General features: G+C 41.0%; 2 protein-coding genes across 2 annotated transcripts in view; one reads left to right on the forward strand and one right to left on the reverse strand.

The window, feature by feature from the left end:
* The window catches only part of LOC113055613 (protein timeless homolog), a 78,458-nt gene extending 74,085 nt beyond the window's left edge, over positions 1 to 4,373 (reverse strand). Inside the window, exons 1-2 of the mRNA XM_026222034.1 lie at positions 4,121 to 4,373; positions 3,826 to 3,923 (exon numbers count right to left, since the gene is read on the reverse strand). Of these exons, the coding sequence (XP_026077819.1) occupies positions 3,826 to 3,923; positions 4,121 to 4,373 (351 nt within the window). The remainder of the gene's footprint in view (positions 1 to 3,825; positions 3,924 to 4,120) is intronic.
* Positions 4,374 to 4,570: 197 nt separating this feature from the next.
* On the forward strand, positions 4,571 to 10,161 carry LOC113055614 (advillin). The gene is made up of 13 exons (XM_026222035.1): positions 4,571 to 4,606; positions 5,124 to 5,222; positions 5,741 to 5,894; positions 6,219 to 6,319; positions 6,396 to 6,533; positions 6,837 to 6,995; positions 7,481 to 7,660; positions 7,738 to 7,886; positions 8,128 to 8,272; positions 8,389 to 8,577; positions 8,657 to 8,725; positions 8,823 to 8,930; positions 9,839 to 10,161. Exons 1-13 carry the CDS (start codon positions 4,571 to 4,573, stop codon positions 9,950 to 9,952), a joined length of 1,641 nt encoding a protein of 546 aa, XP_026077820.1. The 3' UTR covers positions 9,953 to 10,161.

A 10,161-nucleotide genomic window follows, 5' to 3' on the forward strand; every position in this document is an offset into this window, starting at 1 on the left:
TAGTGGTGTCAAAAGTATTGGCATTCATTACTCAAGTAGAAGTATAGATACTAGGGTTTAAAAAGACTTTTGTAGAAGTTGAAGTATCAACTCAAGCTTTTTACTCAAGTAAAAGTGTAAAAGTACTGGTTTAAAAAACTACTTAAAGTATAAAAGTAAAAGTAATGTAAGGAAAAAAAATGCCATTAAGAACAAAAGCTTGGGCCGTGCCACAAGGGCCTATTGTGCACTACCCCACCTCCTCAAAAAAAAAATTTTCTAAAGGCCATAATGACTATAATGTTATATTAAAATGTTCATGTTGAAAAATTTGGGAGGCACTAGGCTACCTGTTTCAGCCACATATATGCCCATTGAAAATGAACTCATTTTAGTACAATGCAAATACATTAAAGAGCTAGAGATATGATGATAGTTGCCAATAAGTATTGTTATGGTGCAAAAAGTCAAACTTCAGAGGCATGTCATCCATAACCTTGAATGGAATGTAAATGTACATCCAAGCTTAGCTGCAGGACTCTGTGAGGGCAATGGACAAGAACATTGGTGCAGGCTAAAAACAATTACTCTTGTGTGGTTGACTATTTACAATAAACATTATAGTGCTGTCAAAATGAATGATTAATCTAAGTGATTATTCAAAAACTAAAAATGAAAAATAACTCATAATCCTGATACCTTCTTGATTGATAGCTTCTTGTATTCGGTACATACGTCTGCTATGTCCAGTGTTCGGAGGGTAACGAGTTACAAAGTTGATATAGAGCTTCACAGTCCCACCCACAGAACGAGATAGCTCTGGTGCCGGAAGTAAATTTCCCATTCATTTTCTCCATTCACTTTCGGAAAAATCTGTATCTAAAGAGTTTTAGAGCATGTGTGAGGATAACCAGCTACGGCTGAACTCATAAGCATATAACATATCATTTCAAGTGAAAAAATTAAGACAAAATCCAAAAAAGTCAAAGGTACAAGACTGTGTATGTATTTTCATTTCGAGCGAAGGAACTACTCATCCCATAAACCACCGCGCCCCATTGAATTCGACTGAAGCCACAACTGCGAACGAGGCAACGAGCCTTTTGAGCGACATCCAAATCTGATGACGGCGGCTCGCGCGAACTTTTTCCTCCAGTGAATTTTATTTTATATAGTGAATGTGCAGTAATAGCAGTTCTTTAGTATTAATCGTGTAAATAAATAGTGTTTTATATATGTATTGTGTATTGATTTTTATTTTATCATCGTGTATTTTATATTGTGTGCGTGTGTGAAAATGGTTAACGATAACGTCAGCAATGGTGCAGTGCTTTGTATCTGACTGCAATCACTGCTCAGTTGTCAACACATGTCGTTGCCATTACACAAATGTTCAGTAAATGCACAAAAAGGTATGTCTAGGCTAAATATTGTTTTGACAGTGGCATTATAAAATGCTTGATATGACTCATTTCATATGGAGGCTACAGTAGCCTAGCTAAAGTGGACGATAATGCTAACTAAAGTTACCAACCTCCCTGCAAAACTCTCAATGGCAGCCAAGGAGATCATGATTGAATTGATAAGTCTACCGTGCAAAAACGCAATACAGGTTTTTATTTTATTTTATTTTTTTATTAATGATCTTCAGTCTTCACGGACCTTCGAGGGGTTTAACCAGACGGTTATAAGAGCTCCACCAATCAGATGCATCACTGTGGGATTGTGGGATTGTTCAGGATTGTGGGTAATGAAGTACTTAGCCAAGACATAGCGAATAAAAGGCATTTAGATCAAAACAAGGTTAGTGCCCCCATGATCTTTTTACGTTTATATGAGCATATACTGTTGCTTAGTACAGCCGTAGCTGGTTTTAAGTCTACCATGTATGGTTACGTTTTAATGGCTTATACCCCAAATGTCAATGCAGAAATTGCATTGAATTTTTAGTTCCGGCACCAGCTGTGGGTGGGACTGTGATGCTCTATAGCCTAGATATCACAACATTGTCATTTGCGTCATTAATCGCAAACGATAATTTATTAAAACGTCTCACTACCCAACTACCTACAGTAGCTTAATTTGTGGAGGACGAAGAGAAAGCACCCATTTGGCAAATGAGCCAGTAGTGAGAAATAAATAATAACTTTTAAGTAGGGTCCAGTGCCTTTTCGATACTTTTAAAATGGTACTGGCGCCTCAACGTGCCTGAACCGATACTTAAAAAAAAAAAAAAGAACTACAAAAAAAACTATGGATAACATTAAAGAACATTACAAATATTTAAAATAAATCCATAGCTTTCACCTTGGATGCTCTCATTTCCCAAGTTGTGCTTCCCTTAATCTAAGGCTAATAAATGTATTTCACAATCTGGGTCATTATTTAATACAAAAGTACACATAATGTTTCTACTGTATCTCTGTCACTCACTCTGATATTTAGTTAAGATGAGTGCTGTCTGTCACAGTCTTAAATCATTTCTGTGAATGACTGTATGCTCATTCTTTATAAAGTAGCAACAATCTCGTTTTTAAAATACAGTACTGTGCAAAAGTCTTATGGAAAAGAAAGAATAGTGTTTTCACCCCAAAAAAGGGTTTTAAGCCAGTTATTTATATCTTTTGCTGCAATGTGTCAGTAGGACAGTCGTTTGCCATTAATTTTAATAATAATCTAGTGCGATTTTGAATGCACAAGCAGTTTGACGATGGCAAAGTGAATGTTTGGAATTGTAAACTGATATTTTATACTGACAGTGACACTCTACAGCAAAATATATAAATGACTGGCCGAACACCATTCTTTTAAGTGAAAATACTGCCTAAGACTTTTGCACAGTAGTGTATGTACGTATGATTAAATGAAGTATATTTAAATAAGTGTAAGGAAACAGCTGTTTCGTGATTAGCGGTGACAAGCGAAAACTTTACACTAGATGAAACCGACTGATCGTGACCTTTTGTAAACTGTATTTATGACAAAGAACTTCACAGATACAGATATTCTAACAATCTATCGGTAAACACACACCTTGTGTCCTCTGTCTCTGTTTGAGCTCGCGCTGCTCCACCGTGGTCGGCGGATTGAAGAGCGCGCTGAAAGACGGGAGGAGACCGGACTGACGCCGGTTTCATTTGAAATTTAAGCGGACTGACTCTGAGGCGATCGGATACTACTGGTTCCAGCCTACTTTTAAGAAATATATTTTTTGATAAACAAACCCAAAACTGTCTATGCAGTGTGATGTGACTTGTGTCATGTGCAGGTGTGATGGATCGCGTATGGACCAATAGGGTGTCGGAATGGTATATGTGTATACTTCTCATCCAACCACAATCAAATTCACTCCATCCTGATGGCGCGATTTATCTGGATAGGGTTTTTTTTCTTTCTCTCTCTCTGAACGATAACAATCCGGTATGAAATAGCAGTAACGAAGCTATTTTTTTAAATGTAAGGAGTAGAAAGTACAGATACTTGCGTGAAAATGTAAGGAGTAGAAGTAAAAAGTCGGCTGAAAAATAATTACTCAAGTAAAGTATAGATACCCCAAATTTCTACTTAAGTACAGTAACAAAGTATTTGTACTTCGTTACTTGACACCTCTGCTTAGGACCCATATAAGGAAATTCCGCTCCATCTAACGTCACACAGACCCATACTCGAAAAAAACTTTCCCAAACTTGTGACAAACCGGAAGGAGTATTTTTGGAACAAAATACTCTTTCAAACGTACAACTTAATTTTTGAAACTTTGTCCATGTTTAGCATCTTCAGAAAGGCCACGGTAGAAGGTTGAGAGAAGAGCCTCTGAATCCCATTTACTCTCTGAAGCCAGAGTACGGAACTCAATGGCATAATCAGCCACAGATTGATGCCCCTGGCGTAGGTCAAGCAACCTTCTTGCTGCCTCACGGCCACTGACTTGGATGGTCGAATACCTGTTGGAGAGTCTCTGTGAACACTTTTAGAACTGAGCAAATGGGGGACTGTTGTCTCCAAAGAGCTGAGGCTCAATCCAGGGCACGATCACACAACAGGGATATTATTTATGCAATCTTAGCCTTCTCAGAAGCAAAGGAAGAGGGTTGTAGTTACAAAATCAGAGAGACTTGAGTCAGGAAACCCTTACATGTACCGGGCTTCCCGTCATAGCGCTGAGGGGCTGGGATCTTGGGTTCCTGGGAAATAGGTGCGGCTATTGGTGGAGAATCTGGGGCCAGTGCTGCTACAGGTTCTCGGGGCAAGTGGGCTTGTAGTTGTTGCAGAGATTCCCCAATCTGGTTAACAGCATCTGTCCGCCTCTGTAGCTGTGATGCATGTGTTCCAAGCAATACTCCCTGTTTGCTAAGGGCTCCATTAATCTGTTCAGCCTCTGCTGGGTCCATCATTTTGCTGGCTCAGTCTTGCTGTCACAACCGGGGCTATAACCCAGAATGTGTTGCTGGTAGCCCAATGCTCTAGCCACTACACCACAGAGCAGTGTAGACCCAAATTGCAGAGAACCACACAAGGCAGGAATGCAGAAAAACAAACGGTCTTTACTTAGCGTCTTTCTTGAATAAACATAAAAGTTAACATCAGAAGCATGGCTGAAGAAGGTGCGGATCCACAAGGCAAAAAGGTCCAAAAAACAAAGTAAAGCCTACAAATAAGCAGGTCAAAGTTCTGAGTAAAAAGTCTCTCAAAGAAATCCAAAACATAGGGCCAAAGGATCTGTCTGAACAAAAGAACTTCAAGACTGAGCAAAGATACAAATAAATGCAGGTCTTATATATGCCCAAATACACACAGTAACAAGCCAGGTGATATCATTGAGCTAATCATTAACAGGAAATCGGGAGGAAGTTGTGGAAGGTCTTGTGTTTCTAGGTTTCCCTCTGTTGGACAGACCGTGGTGTGACAATATGAGGGCCTAGAATTGATTATTATGACAGCATCAAATGTTAGACAACAAAATAAAATAAAAATCAAGAGGAATGAACTAATGACTCTGAAACATGCTTTCATATAATTTGTGTATGTATAAATACACTACAAAAAAAGTAGTATTTTAATTAATACATATTTAAAAATCTGTATTATTTTAAGCATTTCTTTCTTTCTTTCGTTTTCTTTCTTTCTTTCTTTCTTTCTTTTAGGACTGCTATATTTTGGACCAGGGAGGGATGTCAATATTCGTGTGGAAGGGAAAGACAGCCAACAAAGCAGAGAGACAAGCAGCAATGACCAGGGCTCTGGTGAGTTGTCTTGTGTCAGCCGCCACTGAAGGAGATCTGTAGTCTCAATGAGTCCACTTCCTCCAGAGGTTACCACCGCTGCTTTGTTCAGTACATATGAAACATGAAGTCTGTGTTTGCAAAGTTTGGACTGGTGGTGTACATGGCCTATAGTCCTAGTGACCATAGCATTATACTGACGGTTTAAACATCCTTACAGGAACTGAACCTACAACCCAGACGTTTAACCACTAGTGGTGTTTGTAAGAATCAAATCAAGACTTTTGAAACCCTTACTTCAGATAAGATCCAAGTGTATAACTGAATTGACTCTTATTGTCTTATTAAATAAAGATGATTTGACTTAATCCATAAAAACACTTCCACCACGGTTTGAATCAGGAGAGAAATCTGCACAGATCAGCTCCGAACTAATCTGTGACACACAACAGCAGATGCACATTTGATGGAACTGACTGGAGTGCAGTGGATTATTATTGTGATCAGATTTACACATGACTAATGTGATCCATCTCCAGGAGTTCATTAAACTGAAGGGTTACCCACTCACTACTAAAGTGGAGGCTCTCAGTGACGGAGGAGAATCGGCTCTCTTCAAGCAGCTGTTCAAGAGCTGGACGGTCAGAGAGCAGACAGCTGGTCTGGGCCAGACACACACCGTGGGGAGAGTGGGTACGTCAGCCTAATACCAGATCATTTCATTACTTCAGTCCATCAAAAACTGTTTTCTGTCCAACAGACTCTAGAACATTGAGGCTATCAGTTTAAATAACTAAATAAATCAAAACATTGATATGTCAGTACTGTCACAGCTATGCTGTATTAAACACACAATGATGAAGAAAAGCAGATTTCTGTAGTCCAATACACAGACGACAGCATGTCTGTGTTTATGATATATCTGCAGTAGTTTGTAGCGTGATGCTGTGATGATGAGCAGAGTAAGCATGACTGGATGCTGGTCCATAAGCTTTGCTCTGTCCTGTCATTGATTAGCTGATGTCCCTCAAGAGAAGTTTGATGCCAGTAGGATGCATGTGATGCCTGATGTTGCTGCACAGGAGCGTTTGGTGGACGACGGCAGTGGACAAAAGCAGGTAAGGAGGATGGGAGTTATTAAAGAAATCACCCTACACACACAGAGATGATCTCTGAAGCCCTCTCCATCCTCAGGTGTGGCGCATCAAGAGTTTGGAGATGGTGGAGGTGGATCCTGAGATGCATGGGTACTTCTATGGAGGAGACTGCTATCTGATTCTGTACAGCTATGAAGTTAATGGCAGGAAGAACCACATCCTCTACATGTGGAAGGTAAAGGGACCATAATGACTGCTGTCACAATCTCATTATAAACCCAGATAACAGGAATAGTGCAAATCATCTGCAACAGTGATTATGCACCAAAAACATATCTGGTAACAAAATGTAGTTTTAGAGCTTGGTAACCCTTTAAACAAACATCTGTGTCTCTGCATGTTATAGAGCATTTGTAATTCCTTACTTATTAGAATGGAGAGTTTTTAGTTGAGTTTGATCTCTACACAGTACAGGTGAGCTCAGAGGAGCTGTGAATGACACCAGGAGACTGATATGATGATATGTGTTCTGTGTTAGGGCCGTCATGCGTCTCAGGACGAGGTCACGGCGTGTGCCTATCAGGCGGTGACCCTGGACCAGCAGCACGGAGGTCAGCCGGTGCAGGTCATAGTCTCCATGGGCAAGGAGCCACGCCACTTCATGGCCATCTTCAAGGGCAAGATGGTGATCTTCGAGGTAGTGCACTACTGCTTTAATCACACTGCGCTTGGGCTAAACCTTAGATGGCAGGAGGATCTTCTCACGTTTAATAATGCTTATAAATCACATATTAATGCTTAATTATTCTGCATGACCATATCCTAGATTCTTTAATCCGACCCCATCCCTGAACTTAACCTTACCTAACTATTAATAAGCATCAAATTAGGAGTGTCCTGAGGCAAAAGAGAATCTGTACTAAAGCGTGATCTAAATAAATAACAGTGTACACAAAATGACTCAAAATGATAAAGGTCACAATCACAAATTTAGTGCATATTTTATGAAAATGTTTGTTTTCACAATGCAGCCTACATTTCTTTTAGTGCAACAACCTGTTAAAAACATCACCTGTACATTATGTGCTGCTTTTACATTATAAACTCTAATAACATTATAACTTGCTCGATGTGTTTATGTGTCTTACAATAACCCCTTATATTATGTGTAAACCTGGGCAGGGCGGCACGTCCAGAAAGAGCGCCCCGGAGCCAGAGCCGCCCGTCCGTCTGTTTCAGATCTGTGGCTCTCACCAAACCAATTCTAAAGCGATCGAGGTGCCAGCCCTGTCAGCTTCACTCAACTCCAACGACGTCTTCCTCTTGAAAAGCCAGAACGGCATCTTCCTGTGGTATGGCAAGGTACGCCGTCTCTCCTCGGGACTCTGGGAGAGCGATCGCAGCTCCGTCCTAAACTCTCTCTCTCTCTGTCCTCTCAGGGCTCCAGCGGGGATGAGAGGGCCATGGCGAAGGAGGTGGCCTCCTTTATTGGACGAGGCTCATCAGAGGAGGTCATGGCTGAGGGACAGGAGCCATATGAGTTTTGGGAGACCTTAGGTGGAAAAGGACCCTATGCAAGTGACAGAAGGTACCCCGAACTAAGAACAACTCAATTATTCAGGGTAAAAGATTTGCAGGCATTCTCAGAAAAAGGCAGAAAGGCTGTCGCTATAACAGTACCCTTACAAAACAATCTAAAATGTACCATAATATTACATCTTTAAGAGAATAATGAACAAAAATGATGGTAAAAAGGTTTTGAAAAGGCACTGACCCACTGAATGTGATGAGTAACAGTTCTTCACTGTTGATGTCCCGTCTTCTTCAAGATTACAGCAGGTGACTCTAGATCATCAACCACGTCTGTTTGAGTGCTCCAACAAGACCGGCAAGTTTCTGGCCACTGAGGTAACCCAGTTCACCCAGGATGACCTGCGAGAGGACGACGTCATGCTCCTGGACACCTGGGATCAGGTAGACCAGCACAGTCTGAACTAAACATACTCTGGTCCTCTCGGATGAAAGTGTCTAAAACAGTAGCTCTGCATCCCAACCCTAAACACAGCCTTCGGCTCTTCTTCTTCTTCTAGGTCTTCCTCTGGATAGGAATTGAAGCCAATGATGTGGAGCGTAAGGAATCTGTGACAACGTGCCAGGAATACCTGCGGACTCACCCTGGATCCCGGGACCCTGACACCCCCATTATAATGGTGAAGCAGGGCTTTGAGCCTCCTACCTTCACGGGGTGGTTCACGGCCTGGGACCCCACTAAATGGAGCGTAGGTTTGATGCAAGAGTCCTTCTCTGCAGCTGAACGGGATGTTTCCTCTAATTCACTCACTGTTATCCTTGTACTAGGGTGGAAAAACCTACGAGCAGCTGAAGGAGGAGTTAGGAGAGATCACATTGCCCACTAAAGTGGAATCTGTAAGATCCTACCTTCTCTTGCATATAACACACATTTAGTCAATATGAACCTGATTTGCATAAAAGATTTGTGTTCAATTGTATTTTGTAATGACAGGGCTCCACTGATGCGGAGAGTGAACCCGTCTCACAATATCCAGCAGAAATGCTGATGAACAAACTGTCTGGAGATCTGCCTGAGAACGTGGACCCCGCTCACAAAGAGGTGCGGACAGCTTTTACTTTACAGGAGCGTTAAACAACACATGCTGTCAGATTGTACTGTTGTCCACCAACCAAATCTTGTCAATATTTGTGTGGGCCATGTTGATTAATTGATCTAAATCCTTCTGTATTGTAAGGTTCAGTATAAATGAAACTTTCCCACATGGAAATCAGGACATTCAGTTTCCTCTTTGTTCTGTTGTTGAACTTTTCCTGGTCGTTTTGTCAGATTTGCACAAAGTCTTGTTCCATAAGCAGTTTATGAGCTCGGGTTGGTTTTGGTTGTGTTCTTGCTCCAGGTGTGTGTTGGTTGCTCATTACCTGTGAGTTTACAGCTCTAGTGTGCGTCGTCTTGTCCCGAGTCTGCTGCATCTGTCCTCTGTTTCTGCTCCAGATCCTGTCTAATGACAAACCAGGCTTCCTGTAGTTCAGATAGGGCAATGCCAAGCTCATGGGTTCATTCCTAGCAAATGTAGATGATGCACTGTGCATCAACTTAACTTTACAGGCAAAATGCATTCTGAAAAAGAAGAACACACTACTTGTCCAAGTGCTGTTTAATGCAAGCATGCTTTTCAAATCTGCAAATGTTATACATGAAGAAATTCAGAGTCATGCAAGCAAAGACTGTCCTAACACTGAGCACACAGCTGGTTATACTTCAGAGAGAGCACATCCCTGCAAACCTAATGGATCTCAACAGAGAGAGGGAGTTAAGAGACATTTGACTACTACATTTGAATACCTTTGAATAAAAGTGTGGTGTTTCTTTGCTCATAGCAATGTGTGCTGCTTCATATAACATCCTACATCACTTCAGTCAAGCTAACACAGATCTCATACTTATGCTATATTTAAAATCATTTCCATATATTTACATCACACATTTTCCCTGTTCTGCTCTTCTAGAGACATCTCTCTGACCAAGATTTCCAGGCCATATTTGGATGCTCCAGGGAAGAGTTTACCAGTTTGCCTCAGTGGAAACAGAAGAGCATTAAGAAGGAGAAGGGCTTGTTCTGAGCGTGACGAGTGTTTGGCATCGGGAGGAGGGATCAGAGACGCAGCTAGATGTCCCATTTCAGATTTAAAGACAAACCTTCATTTCAATCTTTACTCATAACTGATCGTGTAATAGTTCTTATGTTCTAGACGCAATAGGCATATTGCAGTTTAATTATGAGACTTATAATATTTTTGCTGAAAGCTAAATAAAAGAATATTTAGAAACA

This window comes from Carassius auratus, chromosome 36, assembly GCF_003368295.1.
Source record: "Carassius auratus strain Wakin chromosome 36, ASM336829v1, whole genome shotgun sequence".
Taxonomy (NCBI): Eukaryota; Metazoa; Chordata; class Actinopteri; order Cypriniformes; family Cyprinidae; genus Carassius; species Carassius auratus.

Excerpts from the sequence above, each read along its gene's own strand:
- LOC113055614 (XM_026222035.1), top strand. The coding sequence starts at position 4,571 with ATGGCTGAAGAAGGTGCGGATCCACAAGGCAAAAAG. Across the intron at positions 6,534-6,836 it reads ACATCCTCTACATGTGGAAG|GGCCGTCATGCGTCTCAGGA; the intron begins GTAAAGGGACCA and ends GTTCTGTGTTAG. Across the intron at positions 8,726-8,822 it reads TGCCCACTAAAGTGGAATCT|GGCTCCACTGATGCGGAGAG; the intron begins GTAAGATCCTAC and ends TTGTAATGACAG.